The 19,928-nt window shown below is 34.2% G+C and overlaps 1 protein-coding gene across 1 annotated transcript in view; it reads right to left on the minus strand.

Annotated features, from left to right (window-relative positions):
• Positions 1–4,051: 4,051 nt before the first annotated feature.
• Positions 4,052–19,928, minus strand: part of LOC150104096 (protein obstructor-E-like) — a 47,770-nt gene continuing 31,893 nt past the window's right edge. Inside the window, exons 4-5 of the mRNA XM_090396756.1 lie at positions 14,933–15,131; positions 4,052–4,782 (exon numbers count right to left, since the gene is read on the minus strand). Of these exons, the coding sequence (XP_090252882.1) occupies positions 4,728–4,782; positions 14,933–15,131 (254 nt within the window). The 3' untranslated portion in view covers positions 4,052–4,727. The remainder of the gene's footprint in view (positions 4,783–14,932; positions 15,132–19,928) is intronic.

Raw genomic sequence — 19,928 nt, forward strand, 5'->3', positions numbered from 1 at the left:
GGATATTGCGGTTGACGTTTTCAACTCCATGATGCGGGAGCCAGATTTGAGTGTTTGACAAGAAGGATGTGGTCTTGTTGTTCAGAGATGCGTATATTTATAGATCTTCCTGTCTGTCCATAGCAAGAACATGGTTCTTGGTATACGTCAAGTAGCATCAGTGTGAGAGTTTTTGTTTTGGAGAAGGTAACAAATTGTGAATTTGGTTGATATATATAAATGTATTTCTTTATAATTTTTGACAAACTTTCGGAACTGCCTTTGATGTATGGTATGGAAGTCCTGTGAGCTTCTTGTCTGGGGTTGATGTGTAGGAGAGTGAATAATAATTTTTTGAGTTGTTATTAGATTATATCCATTTAGTAAGGCTGTATCTTTAGTAATTTCCAATTCTTGTTTTACAGATTCTTCAGAGGAACAAATTTGTGTGCTCTGGATACCAAAGATTTTATGATGCTGTATTTTTGAGATGGATGGTGAGCCGATGTATTGTTGATATAACGACCTGAAAAAGTTGGTTCCATTTCCACTTCTGCCTATCGAAAACCAAAACCATCGAGGAAGGAAATACTTTGTGATGATTTTTTTCTAGTGTGAATTTGATGTGTGGAGGTAGGTTGTTATTATTTAGAAATGAGTAAAGTTCTTGTTCCGCGTGACTCCAGACTGCAGAGACATCATCAACATATCGTAGTCATATTGTGGGTTTTGGTTCGAGAGCGAAAAGTTTATCTTCTAGGAGTTCAAGAAAAAAGTTGGCTAAGTTAGATAATAAGAGTGTGCCCATTACTGTTCCTTCCTCTTGTTCATATATTTTCTTTCCATGTGAAGTAATCTGATGTGATTGTAAATTTAAATAATTCCACAATATCAGATGGAAATTTTTGGGTTAAAAATTCGATTGTCTTTGTGAGGGATATTATTGAACTGAGAGACAATGTCGAAGCTTATTAAAATGTCTGTATCTGACAATTTAATGCCTTTTATTTTTGTGTGAAATTCTGTGCAATTTTTTATTGATGAAGCTGAGTGGCATATGAAGGGACAAAGAAGGTTAAACAGAAATCTTGATATTTTATATGTGGGGCTGCTTATAGAATCCACAACAGGTCTAAGTGGTCAGTTATGTTTATGTAATTTAGGAGAACCGTATAATCTAGGAGGTCTTGCATGTGTGTTTTGAGTCTATTGATGGCTTTGTGATCTATGAATGTTGCTTCATCCAGAAACTTATTGAGTTTTTGAGCTGTAAATTCATTTTCCGATTGCATGAATTAGTATCAAAGACTACAGTGATTTATTCCCCTTGTCGGTTTTGGAGATAACTATGTTACTATTTCGTTTTAATGAGTTCAGACTTTTTAATTCTGATGGTGAGATATTCAATTCTGATGGTTTGGCATCATAGATCACTTTGGCTATTTCAAAATGTTTTCTATTGTCTTCAATACTAGAGAGATGGCTGGTGTTCCTTTCAATATTATTTTAATAATAATTTTCCATCAACTGATTAACGAACACCAATATGGATTCTGCTATTATACCTCTTCAGAAGACATAATGGCAGAATCCATATCGGTGTTCGTTAATTACGAGTCTTCTTGGAAATCACAAGTGGCGCTTGATTTCCAAGGCATTTATGGTGTCTGGCATCGCCTTCTTATGTAGAAAGTGTTGGAGGAAGATCACTCAATTCAATGATTTTCAATTCAGTTATTCAATGATCGCCCACCCGCACTTTCTAATGGTCTTCCCAATTTCATCGTATTTTTTAATTGCATGTCAGTTTAGTTCAAGTACACAATGTGAACTCGGATCAGTTGAATTTCCTCTTAAGAAATTGAAATTCATTTTTTCTGAATTTCTTAAGGATTGATAATTTAAAAATAAGTAGAATTGCAATCAAAGCGTTGTCGAATTACCTGTCTAAAAATATGCTCAAAATTGATCTTCGAATTCAGTACACAGAAAAAAAAATACGAATATTCATATTCATATGCTCGTATTTTTATGTATTTTCACTTTCCCGTTCACTATAGGTGGTCCAATACTCATGGTGCCATATGAGATTTTAAGTTCATTTAGGGTAATGAATTTAGACACAGAATAGCTGTTTTACCCTAAGTTCATTTAGGTTAAAACAGCTGTGCCTAATCCGACCCTTACACCATTCTACAAAGTTTCGGATCATGCTTCCATCTGGAGACGCCAGGGGCGAATTCTCCATGCTTGCTTCGCAAGCTCATTAATTGAGAAAGAAGTAATATTTATTTGTTAATAAAGAAATATTACTTCTTTAGTTGATTATTTGTTAATAAATGCATGCATTTATAAGCATTCCATTTAGGGACGTCATAAGCTTGCCCGGCAATAATTTCATCGGCCTTCGTTGTGTATCGAAGGCCGATGCTTGCTCGTCTAGTCAAAGCTACCTTGGCTTGCTCGGTTGTAGGAGATCCTAGGCTCTCACAGCAGCACTGTGATTTCATGCGCGCTCATAGCCATTTCACATCGTTTCACTCTGTTGTTTAAACACTGGCCTTACACAGTCAACGTAGCTCTAGCCAGTGAGCTTCAGCCAGCCTTTACAAGTGTGCATGTTGCTTAGGAAAGTTAAGTCACAACCGACTTTTTGTGACGATGTTATTGACCAGTTCATAAAGAAGAACCGTAGGATACAATTTGTATTCAAGTAGCTAAATTGAAAAAGATAGAATATCATTTGTAAAATAAATGACTATTTGTATGATTAAATGTACATAAATTTCTAAATACTGTGTATAGTTTTAAATGTTCAGTAATTCATTATTCCGCTAATCAGACTTCAATCACATCTCTCACTCTCTGAATGATAACAAGAGCATGCGTGAATTTCAAATTCGCCCTGCGAGACGCCTATAATTAATGGAATGCATATAGCTTCAGATTCGCCCTCCCTTTTCTCCGAACTTCGCCTGTTGATGTTTATTAAGATTTATGAAAGATGAAGTTAAAATGCTTTCTGGTGCATTGTTTTAAAAATCGTTCATATTAATTAATTCATTAAATGAAGAGCCAAAGGCTTCAATTCGGCGATGTGAAATTATTTAAGTTAAGGGATATTACATCCCATATTGTTTCATAGCCAAATAAGAAACTCAAAGAGTTTCATATTAAGTTACATATGATCAGTGGCGGCTCGTGTGCTTGAAATCGTGGGTGTGCTGCAACTTTCGAAATATACATACAAGTACGGTATATACATGTTTGGATAAAATATCTAAATTATGGCAAAAATTTAAAAAAAAAATTAAACATAAAAAAATTTTGTTCATTATCGATAAAATTATATAGTTTAGTATATTTCAAAATTACTTAAAAATAAAATCCATTATCATAACCCCAATAATGTTCTAAAATAAAAACTGTAACAAATGTTATGTCTTTAATTGTAAAGTCCAAATATTTAAAGAGACGGAGTAAACACGATAAGCACTGCGAACACTCTACTACTGGCGCAAAATGCATATATAACAACATATGAAAACTGAGCGACGGACAGTGCCGCATTACGCTTAGCTTGCATCTCACTATGGCGTGCATATGCTTGCACGCGTAGCAATATGACACTGTGGTAAACACAGTGCTGCTAGCGTCCTTCGGCCCTCCTAAGTGCTACAAGATGGATTTTTCTTATTTTTTATGCAAAATAAAAGAATTATATAGGATTGTTGATGATAAAATTAAATATTACAAACAAATATAAGTATATATCTAGAAAAATTGGGGGTGCTGCAGTTCCGCAGTGCCTATGCACAAACCGCCCCTTCATATGATTACCTAGAAATAGTAATCTAAGCCTATTTTTCGTAAGAAATGACACACACACACACACACACACACACACACACACACACACACACACACACACACACACACACACACACACACACACACACACACACACACACACACACACACACACACACACACACACACACACACACACACACACACACACACACACACACGAGTAAGAGCCCTTCCATTTATTCTTTAGATTTTATTTACATCCACTTAAACACACAATTATTTTCGTACATATAATGCTGACATTGAGAAATACAGTATACTTTGAATACACATTTCTAAGTTTCAAAACAGTTCATTAAAATTATGGCAAATGATCTCCGAAAATGTTCTCTCTTTTTTTTCTGTTTAATAAAATAACAATATAGAACTGCTAAATGTTCGAAAATGATGCATGGAATGGAAAATATGAAGTGGATATTATGTTTTTCTCAAAATACAGAAAAAGCATGCACAGCAATCAGAAGAAATCTGATTTAAAAGATTTTTTACAAACTGTAATATTTCTATTGAAGAGATGAATGGTTTCGTTGAGATTTATGACTTATTCAGAATATACATGAAACAAAACGAAACATGATGCTGATTGATCAAATGATCTAACAGTCAAGAGTTAATTACAATTCCTGATGCAAATTGGGAGGGTGTCTGCAACACACATTTAGTAAATAAGGGAACTGTGAACTGTCATTCACACAAGTCTAGGGCTGATCAAGTAGCAAGTTCTTAGCATTTCCTCAAAGCATGGTAATACAAGTGGACGGCAGGGAATGCTCGGGATGTTTTAAAATGAAAAATTTAGATATGATCAATAGCTTAGCTGGCATCAAAAATTGACAATAATGCTGACTATTGCTTTGATGACATTACATGTAGTTTCAGCCTTGAGCCTTTTTCAGGGTTTTGACGTCGACATCTCCATAATAGCTTTCACTGCAAGGAAATGAAAATAAAATTAAAAAGTTGCCATAATAATATAGTAACGGTTGGCTTCATATATTCATATACAACACTAATATTCCAATTGAAATTAATACACAACACACATTTTAAAATTATTTAAAACAAATATTTTAGCACATATGCACACACAAAAATAGTGATTAACTTTTGCAAGATCAGTAGGCAGCCAATTTTCACCCTTGGCCACCACTGATAGTTGAGCCTAAACCTAGCAATGATTTCACAGGCACCAAGGGAAAAAGCAAGGCGGAGAATTTGTACCATCTCTTAGTCCTAAGTTTTAGTAGGTATATTTATCTGAATAGTATGAGTTCTACGGTCTTGGATGGTGAGGTTAACAACCTCAGCTTCCAGGAGAAAACTCCGATTGGCCTATACCAAATATCGACTAATCCTGGAACACTGACTGAAAAAAAAAAAAAAGGAAAAAAATCCTCTTAGTTGGCAATAGACTGGAACCTACTTATATAATCGCCTTTGTTTTGGTGATATGGAAGCAAACACTATTCCCACAGGCACCTTTGTGTGTATGTAATTACTTCAAACATTACGTAATACATAAATGATAACAAAATGTAAATAAATTATATTTTTAACTGCAAATTTTCTTTCAAATTCGAGAATATTGAATAAATGAAATATACTATAGATGTCTGCCATACGAGACCTGACATTAAAGTAATAAGATTGATTTAAGAGAGGAATATAACAGTGGAGTAGCTGTATTTGGGATACCTACGTACAAAAATACTACTGCATTTAGTCATACAGAGGTGGCAGGGTTTTACCTCCCAGAAACTTGAATTTTTCATCCTGGAAATGTAGGCTAGAAAAACATACGCAGTTGACCTACATAAATTACTGGTTTTATAGCCTTACCTGGTTTATTGTAATTAATTCCACGTGAACAACAACAACAACATCATCAGTTGTCCCTCATCCTCCTACCCTCCCCCCGTTTTCATGAGAAATCGCTGACAAGGTTGCCAATATAATGCAATTAAAAACATAACCATTGCAAGTCTTGTTCCTAGAGTTATTAATTTTGATTATTTAATTATCTACATGGTTGGCATAGCTTTGTATAATATGTTCCTTATAATATTGCAGGATCTAACACTAATTTTAACATTTTAATTTTACAACAGAATTCTTATTTTATCATTCGAAGTATTGCAGCCCTCAAATTAGTGTTGTTGTTTTCTGCCTGTTTAGCCGATGGACAGCGCCTCAATTTCTCCAACTTGCAGGTTGAAAGTTCTGTTCCCACATTGCGCGGATGAATGTGAAAGTCCTTGGTTGACGGATGATTGTCATCTCTTGATTCTTTTTTTAGCCATTTCCTCGTTATTCTATTTTTCTTTTCGCAAACTCAAGTAACCAAATAAAAAACTGACAGTAGAATGTGCACTTTCAGTCAACAATATCAGTCTGGTTTAGGAAAGAGATACCTAGTCTTGAAATCTGTCAATGAAAGACATTAAGTGAAGGCTGGCAGCCTACCTATTTCTACAAGTAGTTCCGCCTATTTCTTTTGGGGAATTAAAAACATTACAGGATTTTCTTTTTCATTTTATTTATAAAAAAAATAAAATTAAGTTTGTTTTGAGTGTGTCTTCTGAATTCCCCAACTTTTTTTTTTTTTTAAGAAAACTCCGCTAACGCCTTTTATTCCTGTAGAGAATAGGCGAGTTTGTTTTAGCTCTAACTTTTGGAGCCTGAGGAGCAATCAAACTGCACCGTTAGTCAATCTTGGATAGCTGACCCATTGCTATCATCAATTTTAAACACGTCATTCGGTGAAGAGACGGCAGACAAATGCCACCATCTTGTGGATCCCAACACCAACACAATATATTGTTCTAAATATTCCACAAATTAGTATTCTACAATTCGATTCTTGAGTTTTGGGGGAAGAAAATCCAGAGTATTTGAAAGAAAAAAAAAGGAGGGGGAGGAGGGAAATGCTTGCCCATGCCAGAGATCGACTAACTTGGAAACCGGTCGAAGAAACACAGTAAAAGTTCCTACAATCGGCACCGAGAATCGAACTTTCTTCGATCTGCATGGTGCTATGGGTGCAAACGCTACTTTCAGAGGCCTTGAAGAGAACTCTTGTTCCTTGACTTTTAAATAACTGTTTTCTGGTCTTTTGCTTAGATGATGAACCAGTAGTTTTCCTTTTTATACTCTGAGAATAATTTTCTACAATATTGACATCCTAGTATCCATAATACCTTCATTCCACCAGATATCGTGTACAGGGCAAACGATATCTGCTGATATTTTTACCAAGTTCCTGGTGACGCTACAAAAGGCCACTGTAAATTTTGCAGATGTAATATTAGCCGCTAAATATTGTCAGCTTGTAAAGTATAGTGAAACTAAGAAACATCTTGCTGTAGTTCCATATAAGGTTGTTCCTATTACAAATATGCTTGTGAAGAAATCTGATGAGAATTTTGAAGGTAGCTTAGCATTATTTCTTTGTTGTCACTCATCATTGAACAGTTGCGATCATATAGTAAATCTTTGCAAAAATATCATCCGAGACAGTCAAATTATGCCCAAGTTAAAAATGCACTGAACCAAGAGCTCTGCAATTGTAAAAAATATTCTCAGTGAGCATTTTGAAGAAGATCTAATTGCAGTTATTGGAGATAGAAATTTCAGCTTGTTAATAGATGAATCGAATGATATCACAGTGAATAAGATTTTAGGAATTGCCATCATCATGGTGGCAATGCATGGTGGTTCTAGAAAAGCGTGATGCTACTGGTATTGTGACCGCACTGAAAAAATAGGTCTTGACCAAGAAACTGAGCATTAAAAATCTCATTGCAATTGGTACAGACAATGCCAGTGTTATAGTTGGTGTCAATAACGGCATTTATGAACAACCGAAGGCATATATTTTCTCCTTAATCTTAATTAGACGTGTATGCCATTCATTGCAACTTGCAATGTCTCACACTTGTGCAGAATCTCTCCCGAAAAAATTAGAATTTTTAGTTGCCGAAACGTATAAGTGGTTTCACATTCTTCTTCAAGACAAGAGCGTACAAAGAGCTGTATCAAACTATCAACGAAAATGATGCTACTCTGAAAACTGTAAGCAACTGTGCAAAGAGGTGGCTCCCCATTGAACCTGCAGTATACAGTTTCTCAGCCAGTGGTCGGAATTAAAAACTACCTTCGAAGTCGTGAGTGTGACTGAGAAATATGGCAAAGCCCAAATTTTGTGGGAGATGTACAAAGATGAAAAGGATTTGTTGTACCTTTTATTTTTGCATCCTGTTCTAGTTCAAGTTCAGAAATTTAACAAAATTTTCGAACCTACCAGTGCGGATAAGACGAGATTATTTGAAGACCTTTCTCGTTTCATTCGCTCTGTTGCTAATATGTTAGTGCTACCATCATCCAGTCAACCCTCTATAGTCAGAGATTGATGACTATTTGGATCCCAAACACAAATCTTGGTTACAGATTTGAAAGAAAAATTTCATAGTTGATGACACAAAATAAAATAACACAAAATGATGAGCACAATCTTAGAAATAGAGCAAGGCAGTTATATTCTTGGTCTCTACAAACAGCTTAAGAGAAGATAGCCTGAAAACTGCAATATGTTAAGAATGATCTCTTCTTTTTCTGTTGACCATATCCTAAAAGATATAAAAGAACCTGGTACTCCCATCTTAGATATAATGCTGAAATCAGAAAAAGATATTGCTGCTGCTGAATATCAGTACAATGCTATCCACTTAGATAAAAGGACAAATATGGAAAACACTGAGCTATTCTGGACTGAAGTACGAGAATACAAAGATGCACCTGGAATGAATCTATTTAAAGAAATTGCTCAATGTGCAATAAATTTATTAATACTGCCGAATTCATGCGGATATTGAATGAATTTTTAGTTCCATGAGTGAAGTTAAAACTAAATTAAGAAACAAGGTGGAATTGTCAATGCTGACAGCTATTTTGTCAGTCAAAAATGGCCTAAGGTGTAACAATAACAAGTGTTGTAAAGACTATCATTTACCAGCATCAAACTGAGTAATACCGGAACGATGGCCACATATAATACAGCTGAAAATCTAAGTGAAAACGCTGTGAATTAAGCGCAGAAGACCACTTGGAAGATGTCTCAAGCCACATCAATGCAAGCACCATTTCATCTTGAGTAAAGTAAGCAACTGAAAAGTATCTGCTACTACTTGTGCAGAATCTCTCCCAAAAAAAAATAGAATTGGGGGGGGGGGGGATATTAGCTTCAAATTTTTATTTTCAACTCCTATTTAGCTCTTTTCTAGCTTTTTTTTTTTTTTTTTTTTAAGATTTAGCTGTTTTTAGTAATGTTCCTTTAGCAACAGTACTTTTAACTAGGTGCAGGGCTGTACTAGGTGCACGAGGCTCTAGCTGGGGACTGTGAAAAATTAGGGCCCCAAACAATGACATTTAAAACTGAAGAATTAAAAGTATAAATAATTAAAGTTGAACATAAAAATTATGATTGTTTTCTGTTAAATTTCCTATACATATATATAGCTCAGATAAAGGGTTTTGTTGCTTCAAGTCAATATCGTAGATCATATGCCTTTTAAAAAATAAGAATACAAATACTATGTATGTTTATTTATTTAGATTTATAGTCAGTATAGACGAAGCCCTTTGGTCGGAAATACCTGAGTTCGATTCCAGTCAGTGATGTGAGGAACCTTTCTCTGGTCTCTTTCGACTAAAGGTGAGTTAGCCGGTCTCATCCGAAGATGGAGGGTTTTTTCAACCGAAAACTCTGGTTTTTCGTCTCTCAGAACAGGTAAAAACCAGTCCCGTGAACACACTTCTACAGACACAAGACACTCCTGGAATAAGGAGTAACCAATCTATTCCGTAGGGATTTCGGTTTCGAATGCCTACACGGCAAAGTGTGTGTCTATGCGAGAGCGTAAATCAGGAGGATTATTTATTTATTTAGATACCGTATCAAGACGCTAATCCGTTCATTTATTTAAAGCTTAATTTAAATAAATTAAATTTAATTTCTAATTTATGTATTTAAAGTAAATATAAATCGTTTGAAAAATATTAAATTGTTGAGAAACATTAATTTATGTTATATATATATATTAAAACTATAAACAGGGCAATATAATAATTCCTTAAACATATAAAGAAAGATATTATTAATGTTTCTCAACAATTTAATATATATATATATATATATATATATATCTGAATTAGTATCCATGAAATATATCTGAAATTTTGACAAACCCAGTTAAGTGCTTCACTGTGTGAGATAAAATACAGCTATTTAAGTGATAATTGTCTAGTTTCGAAGAGAGAGAGAGAGAAAAAAAAATAAGAAGAAATTAGAAATCACTCCAACGGGTATTCAAAATTACTTTCTGAAAAAATCGGGCTTCATATCATTTCGCTATTGACTTTTTTTTTTTTTTTTAATCCTTTGACGTTCATGTGGTACAAATTAATTTTATCACGTGAACGTTAAAAATTAGTAATCAACTCTTCGAAACTAGAGCGACTTCGTGCACTTTGAAAACTAAGGCGCTTTTCACACAAAAAGTGTCGTACTTAATACTCTCTGACTTCCTCACACTAGGTCCCACATTGAATTTGTAGACAAGACGTAGAAAGAAAGCATCCAGCTTTCTCTGGTCCCAGACGCTTACAAATAATACATGAATCCTTTTAAATAAACGTGCTTACTGGAAAAGGTTTCTAAAAGATGGTGTCTATCAATCTAGGCTTCGTCAATTCGAACACGCGGAGTCGAATTCTACGAGAAAATGAGATTGACAAAACGGATGGTGCATCAAACTATTCGAAATGGAAACTATTCTGCATTTTCATTAACTGCATGCGATAAACGCCAAAATATGCAATGCAAAAATACAAACGTCTTCTTTTATACTTTTTTGTATTTTGACTTCTTATGTACCTCATAGTCTCAAAGTGAAATGACCCTAACATTGTCGTCGCACAAGCCGACTTACTAGTTCTATTTTAGCCACCCACTACAGAAACTTTTTTCTACACTCTCTCTCTCTCTCTTTTTTACACAATAGCTTAACTATACAGTACCAAAATGCTTATCAATTGGAGTGTGGTTATTTGAAATTAAAGCCGAAACAACTGAGGTTATGAGCAAGGCCGTGTTCATGGGTGTGCGAACTGTGCGGTGGCACAGAGCCCCGCAAAGCGCAAAAAATTGAAAAAAGAAAATCAGTTATTTTTTTAAATTATTATATAAATTAATATTGTAATTATTATATAAAAATATTATTATATAGAAAAATATATGTATATAATTTTACAACCAACTATTGTTGTTATAGTAAGCGAACTAAGATCGTAGCGCTAGAACGGTAGTATTTGAAACTACTCTAAGATATATAACAATATCGTACAACATAGTGTTAAATAGGGAAAAGCGCATTTTAAAAAAAGGTGTTTTTAATAATTTTAAGGAGTTTTTTTTATTTTAGTTTATGATTTTATGAACAAGTATATACACGTACTATCATGGCAATTTTTATGTAACATTACTTGCAAATCATCTTAAAAAATATATTTTGTAAACTGGCTTTAGGTTATCCGACATCAGAATTTTTCTTCAATAGCAGTTTTCAATCTATATTAGATTTATTTATTTTCTAATATTATCTATTTTAGATATATTTTATTTATCAGGTAAGTAGTTTTGTTTTAATTTATTAACTTATTTTATAATTAAATCTACCGTATTTAATTCTAGAGTATGACTAGTCGTGAGAGAGATTATTATTGAAAAAAATACCCAAGTGGACATGAAAAACTAAAGCGAAAACAAGAAAAAGAAGCGGCTGAGGAACGTCAAAGAAATTCACTGTTTAAATTTATGAAGTTGAACTCATATATTTGTTCAGATATATCAGTTGATAACGGGAGTTCTGAAATAACTACAAACAGTTCTTCGGCTTCAACATTAATTAATAATGAGAGTTCTGAAATATTCAAAAGAAGCAGAGAACATGACGCGTTTGGTCAAACAATGAGCATTGAAGATCCTAAAACTGAGACACCAGAGGAAGGTGAACTATTTACTACTGATGATCCAGCAACATGGCTCAAAATTTTGAACAATGCAACACTAACACAAGTTGTACAGTGTGGTCCACCGTCTCCTCCGACTGAAAACGATTTTCCAAAAGATGACAACAAGAGGTGTTTTTCCACAGCTCACTATGTTAGGACAATTGCAAACGGAGAGAAGCAAAACAGAAGATGGCGCGTATATTCAAACTCTTCCAACTCTATGTTTTGTTTTTGTTGCAAATTATTTTCTTCTTCTGATAATTTTTTATCTAATAATGGCTTTTCTGACTGGCGACATGTAAGTGAAAGATTAAAGTCGCACGAACGAAATCCAGTGCACATGAAATGCATGTATTCATGGACACAAATGGAATGTAATTTAAAAAATCACAATACAATTTATCAGGCAAATCAAAATGTCATAAAATTTGAAGCAGAACGGTTAAGAAATGGTTTAAGACGAATAGTAGCAGCGATTCATTATTTATCGGAACATAATTTAGCTTTTAGAGGTAATTTTGATACCTTGTACACAGCCCATAATGGTAATTTTTTTTGAATCATAGAATTAATTGCAGAATTTGATCCACTTTTAAAAGATCATTTAATGCGATGTTCGGAGGAAAAAAAAATTATAGGTAAGAAACAAAATTCGTATCTATCACCCATTGTGCAAAATGAATTAACTGTTGATATGGGAACCAAAATTCAACAAAATATTTAAATATGATACGACAGGCAAAGTACTATTCAATAATTCTCGATTGTACTCCTGATGTTAGTCATCAGGAGCAAATTTCAGGAATTTTTAGATTTTTACATTTTTAACAACTAATGACACTACTGGTAAAGGTATATATGAAAATATAAAATCACTTTTGAATAAATTAAATATTAAATTGTCAGATTGTAGAGGACAAGCGTATGATAACAGAGCGAATATGAAAGGAGTATATAAGGGAGTCCGTGCTTGCATTTTAAATCAAAAGGCATTTTATACTCCTTGCGTCTGTCATAATTTAAATTTGATTTTAGGAGATGTCGCAAAATCATCAATTATAGCAATAAATTTTTTTAATGTCATACAAAAAATATATACATTATTTGCCGCCTCAACTTCACATTGGGACATGTTAAAGAAATTTGTTAAACAATTAACTCCAAAACCGTTATGTGATACAAGATGGGAATGTAGAATAGAATCAGTTAGAGCTGTACGTTTTCAAATTCCAGAATTTTTAAATGCACTAAAAGAACTATTTAAAACTGCATCAGATAATACTATCAAAGTAGAAGTGGTTTCAATATATGAACAAATAGATTCATTTGAGTTCATACTAAGTCTTGTAATTTGGTATGAGCTTTTGTCAAAAGTTAATTTAGTAAGTCAAATATTACAAAATGCAGAAATTCCCATAGACGTAGCAACAAAGCATATTAAAGAGTTAGTGCAGTACTTTGAAGAGCAGAGAATATCAGGATTTGATAGCTGTTTTGAGATTGCTAAAGAACTGTCAAATATACTAGAAATAGAAATTAAATTTAAAGAAAGTCGAGTACGTCGAAGAAATTTATTTTTTGATTATGAAACGCCTGATGAATCACACATAGGTGATAACAAAGATAATTTTAGGATAAATTTCTTTTTTTGTAATTTTAGAAACTGCTCTACAATCTGTCAAAAAAAAAAGATTTCAATTGTATGAAATTCACGAAAAATAATTTGGATTTCTTAATGATATGAAATTAATAAGAAAAATCACAGAAAATGAATTAGAATTTTGCTGCAAACAGCTGTATCAAAAATTAAATACAGATATTGATGAATCTGAATTTTTCAATGAATTAATTATTTTTAGAAATATTGTTCCAGAAGATGCACCTATTAATATTTTAAAATTCATAATTCCAAATAATTTGTCGGATATTTATCCAAATATTACTACGACATTTAAAATATTATTCACCAGTCCAGTTACGGTCGCATCAGCAGAAAGATCATTTTCCAAATTAAAATTAATAAAAACCTATTTGCGATCTCAAGAACGTTTGTCGTCAATGGCAATAATATCTATAGAGCATTGAATTACAAAACATTTGAATTTTGATAGCGTTATAAATGATTTTATTGATAAGCGCATTAGGTTAAAAAAAATAAAATTTAATATATTAAGATTTATTTTAAATCTTATAAGTTGTTATACATATATTTCATTCTTTATAGTAAAAATGGATATTTTTTTCATATTTTTATATTATTATTTATATTATTAAATAAATCATTGTTCTGGCGTATTTATATGATAATGTGTACTTACATAATAAAATAATATATCATGTACATACAAACACGTTTATTTTTTAACTAATTTTTTCCTTTGCTTAAATTGATGCTAAAGAGCATACTTTTTTTTATTTATGTGCATAAATATTTTTCATATTTGATTTAATTAATTAATTAAGAAGATATTCTTCCATTTAAAATTTACATAAAAGTTACTAACTTTCAAGACCCCGATTTTCCATTTCGCACAGGGCCCCGGAAAATGTAGAAACGGGTTTGGTTATGAGACTAGTATGTCTGTAAATTACGTGTTCTTCTTCTTGCTGGTTTTCTTGTTTTTCCAGGAAGAAAAATCCGACTTTTTTTTTTCTCGTCTAACCCACCTTCAGATAAAAATAACCTTATCAAGATTCTTTGCCCTAAACAGAATTCGAACTCTCAGAACTCTTTCCAGCTAAAGTGCATCGTCGATATCGACTGAGCTAAGGAACCTCTTGGAGCGTGCTCCCATTGATAATTATTTTGGTTTTGCATAGTTAGTCAAAAGTATGAATGTACTGACTAACCAACCAACCAACTGATGAGTAAACCCGTAAATATCTGCAGAGATTATGCGTTGTAATTAGAAGTATATCCGCTGTGCATTTCTTTTACTGATTAAATGATTTTACTTAATAAATAATTTGAACGCCATCACTTTCCTTAAAGAACACATCAGTTACTACTTACCATCCAGGGACATTCTCGGGATCATCACATTGGAGACTATCGACATTAAATACCGTTCCGATACTGCATCCATAGGGTCGTGCAATACTGTCGATACAGACATAAAATTTCCTGCAGTCTGTAGGGTGAGCATGACGGCTGTAAAGTCCTGGTTGATCAATATCAGCAGGATCTGGGCATACAAAACCTTCGGCTACCTCTGAAAGAAATACAGTGCCATCTATTAACAGGACATCAATGCTATATAATTGGTAATTGGATATATAAACAGAACAGCAATGTACTCTTAGTGTCATACGAAATGGTGAGAAAATTAGTGCCAGAATTTTATTTTTTGTTTAAAATCTGACGATTCTTTAATTATATATATATATATATATAGTTAATTATTTTGAAAATAATTGTTCTTTCTTCAACGACTTCTTATCTCTTCTTAAAGTGTTGGGCTCGATGGTATTTCACAGCGAAGTAACTTGGTTTCTCATAACCCTAGTTGATTGTGTCTCATTTGAGTGTTATAATTTACGACGTTCGCGGAATGAAATTCCAGTTTCTGAAGTGGGAGAGGGAGAAGCTCTGTCATCATATAAGACTGACTAAATCATCGTCAGACTAAACCCTTTATTCACAAGGTTCTTCACGTCTTTTCAATTCCATCTTCTAACCGAATGAAATCATCGCGATACTGAGAAGCTCCGATAACTCTTGTATTTTAAACTTTATTTTGTTGACCCAATTATCTTTGGAGAAAGTATGGAACGTCACATAGCCATCTCCGATCTATGGGGACACATTCGTTGTCAATGTTTGTACTATGCGAATAACATTGCAGAAATCATTTGGTGTTACCATTCCAACTATCAATTTCGTTCGATGGACAATTTCCTTCTCTTCTCCCAAACCATTGCGCTACTAAGTGACCAGTACCAATTTCAAGTTGCCAATAAACTTTTCTGTTAGTTGGAAGCTTAATATACATTGTTCCAGAGAGGCGATGATGTAAGTTAATCTGTCATTTTCTTTCAATGTCTGACGAAAGTGTCCACCTAAACACTACACCGTTACCCAAATCATTACCACCATTACTGTTGTGAATAATTTCGAAGGTTATCCGACTGAGTCATTATAGAGCATGCCTATGAACTATTGGGAATTCATCTCCCATACAATTAGCCTGCACTCTTTTAAAGGAATGCAAACTAAGCAGCGGCGCATTCAGGATTTAATCTTGTGGGGGGGGCGAGTTGAGTAGACGATTTACGAATACACACTACGCATTGCATACGACCTATGACTGAGCATCTGCAGTGTTTATCAATACATGATAAGTAGTATAGAAATAGAAGACACAACATAAATAAAAAAATTAATTTTAATTAGGAAAAGATTTTTGGAAATTTTTCTAGTGTTTATTTCCTTTTTCTTTTGGGTGCGGCCAGGAACCTTTGGCCCCCTCCCTGGGTGCGCAACTGAAACTAAGTGCATATTCTTGCTTGGTGTTCCTTTAGTAATATTTCACACTGGATTTTCATCTCTATGTCTATCAAATGGCGACTCTATAGCAGAGCGATTAGCATATCCTCCTGAAAGTAAAATTGTTATTCCATAAAATGCCATTCCAGGAGCAGTTTTAAAACTTCTTATTTTATTAGCCAACAAATTGATAACATACATGTTCGCTACGCATATTAAGTGCAATGAAGAAAGTATTTCTTCTTATGTCACTCAATTTTGCATAATATTACGTTGTAGGTAATGAGTCATTAGTAGTTGATTAGAGTTATCTGATACCCAAATGCTGATACTAACTAACTATCATTTACTTCTCTGAACACTTGTGTTTGTTCTCCAGTCTTCTTCTTCCCTTCACGTATTAGGCCTAGTGGCCTGTTACGGAGCTATCCTTAGCCCTTCTAAGCCGTACCCGTTCCGAGGATACATAAGGTGACTAGCCCCTATGCCTCCCGGTGTGTCCTATGTCTATAGATGCATGTGTTCACGGGGCCGATTTGCTTGCTTGCGTGAGGAAAAAACCCCAGATAAACTGAGGAGAAAAACCCAGCAGTCCACTCCCAAGACCGGCTAACTTGGCTTTGTCTGAGAAAGATCCTTAAGCTCCTCACGTCGGCGACGGAATCGAACACAGGATATTCCTTTCCCATGCATATGGTTGCGAAGCGCAGAGCCACTCGGCTAACCGCGCGGACTTGTTCTCCAGTCTGAGTATTTTAATAGAATTCTGAACAGGATTTCATGGAAACTGTTCCCGGAGATTTGCAGCATTTTATGTTCAAAATAATTAATATTTGAATATGCATATCTTTTTGGAATTTAATTGCTAATGTTGTATTTTCTAGTCATGTCTGCTGAAGAATATACAAGGGGTGGTCGAAACGTTCTCGGCCTCGACCATAGATGGCAACACTATTGGCAAGAGACTTTTTTTTCTAAGTTGGTACATCTGTCAACAGCATCCATGTGAAATTGCAAGTCATTCTATCATGTAGTTTGTTTTATACAGCTGTCTGAAGCAAAAGTGTTGTCTGCATCCCTTGAAATGGATAAAACTGAGCATCGTGCGGTTCTAAAATTCTTTGTAAAAGGTTTAACGCCAAAAGAAATTCATTCGGAGTGCAGAAAAGTTTATGGGCACTCTTCACCTTCGTTTTCAACAATTAAGAAACGGGCTGCCGAGTTTAAACGAGCCGCATCAGCCTTGAAGATCCACGTGAAGGTCGTCCAAAAAGTGTAACACCAGAAATCATTGATCAAGTGTACAATATGGTATTGGATGAGCGGCGAGTGAAAGTGCTGAGGCTATAGGCATTTCAAAAGAATGTGTAGGATATATTTTGTATGAAGAACTGCAAATGAAAAAAGGTTTGCGCAAGATGGGTGCGCACTTGCCCACAGCTGATCAAAAACGCACTCGCATGAAAATCTCTGAACAGTGCTTGGAGCGTTTTAACAAGAACAAAACGGATTTTGTGCCTCGATTTATTACTATAGATGAGAGTTAGATTCACCATTACACACCAGAATCCAAACAGCAGTCAAAACAGTGGACAGAAGCCAGTTGTTCAGCGCCAAAGAAGACAAAGTTGGTTCCATCAGCAGGAAAGTCATGGCATCGGTGTTTTGGGATGCTAAAAGGCTTTTTATTTATTAATTATCTTAAAAAGTGTAAAAAAATAACCGGGGAATATTATTCCGATCTTTTAACCAGACTAGATGAAAAAATTCGAAAGACGAATGACCGGGTTTGCAGAAGAAAAAAATCATCTTTCATCAGGACAATGCACCTGCCCACAAAGGTGTTTTGGCAATGGGAGAATTAAGGGATCTGCACTATGAATTGTTGGAACATCTACCCTATTCCCCTGATTTGGCTCCCTTTGACTTCCGTCTCATCCCAAAACTAAAACTCTTCCTCTCTGGTCAGCTTTTTTCTTCGAATCAAATGGTGATTACAGCTGTAGAGGGGTATTTTGCAAATCTTACTGAGAACCGCTACAGCGACGGGATAATAGCGCTTGAGCATCGCTGGAATAAATGTATTAGTCTTAAGGGAGATTATGTTGAAAAATAAAAATTTGAAATTATAAATTCTTTTTTTTTTCATTGTTAGGCCGAGAACCTTTCAGACCACCCTCGTATTATCATCCTATTTTTCTCTCAGGATAACATAGGCCACACAAGTAGATGCCAATATTTTCAACTGCTAACAGTTCTCTTCTTGATAGCCTTCCGATATGCTACATAAAACTGGATATCAATGATTTTAAATTATTAAATGACATGGGACGGCGAAGTGAACAAGATATCGGTTTTTCGATAAAATAGGACATTTTTTTTCTTATCTATTTTTTGACATATATATCGATTTTTTGGTGTAATGTTCATTATATTTTTATGCAAGGGTCGCTTTTTCGGCTGCACATATAAACTACATGATACATGGACGTATAAGGTAATATAACTTCCCTTGTACATTCATATATCATCTTTAGTCATTCGATTGCATAATAATTTTCTATGACGTACAAAATATATTTTTAAATATGTGTGAAAAGAAAGCGTGCGAACTAAGTGTACATTCTTGCTTGGCTCTCCTTTGGTAATATTGCATACTGGAAAAGCCCTTCGAAATTAAATGTTATTTAATACGCTGACACTGACACTGGCAAGCATACGATGAGAAAAGATTGTTTTGACTAGAGTTATAAGAAATATCCCATTTTATGTATTTCGACGCAATAGTTTTCCATGAGCGCATTAATCCAATAAAACATAGTTTTGAAATCAGCATGAAAAAGTCCTTAAAATCGCATGCTACTCAGCGTTATAGGATAAATCGGGAGGGAGAGGTTCTCTTCTTAGCATTAAATAATACTTCCTTAAAGGAAATGATGCGAAATAAAAACTGTTTTATTTAATTTTTTTTTTTTTAAACTGAGCTATCGTAAAATTTTTTGTGGCTATAACTTTTACCATTCATATTACTGGATACAAACAGACAGTAAGAAGCATATATAAAACAGCAGTATATGACGCTCGTGGTTTTACTAATATTTTACAGTATCTTTGTGAGAAAGGAGCTCAAAAGGTTTTGATGACGAAACGATTTATCTTTGAGAACAATCATTTGTGAATTAGGAAATATTTGTTTTTCGTATTGTAAATAACGTTTTGTATTATTAGTTTAATTAGAGACATTTCCTGTTTCGTTACAAATCTTGGTGAGAGGGCGCTACTATCGTTTTTCAATAACCATGCGATGTGTTTTCTAAAGCGCTTATTTGTGACTTAAATTTTACCAGATGATCGAGATTTGTCAATAACCTAATTAAATACGAGAGGTTTCCGAAAAGTAAGGTAACATTTTTTTTCTTAATATCGGTGAAAGAGAACGAGATAAAACACAGTGGAGAGATAAACCAGTTAATAACGTTCAAAAAGACAGCCACTGCAGTGTGGCGCTGCTGTCGTCTCACAG

Source organism: Typopeltis vanoorti, chromosome 8, assembly GCF_054136105.1.
Source record: "Typopeltis vanoorti isolate ZY-2024b chromosome 8, IOZ_Tvanoo_1.0, whole genome shotgun sequence".
NCBI classification, from domain to species: domain Eukaryota; kingdom Metazoa; phylum Arthropoda; class Arachnida; order Uropygi; family Thelyphonidae; genus Typopeltis; species Typopeltis vanoorti.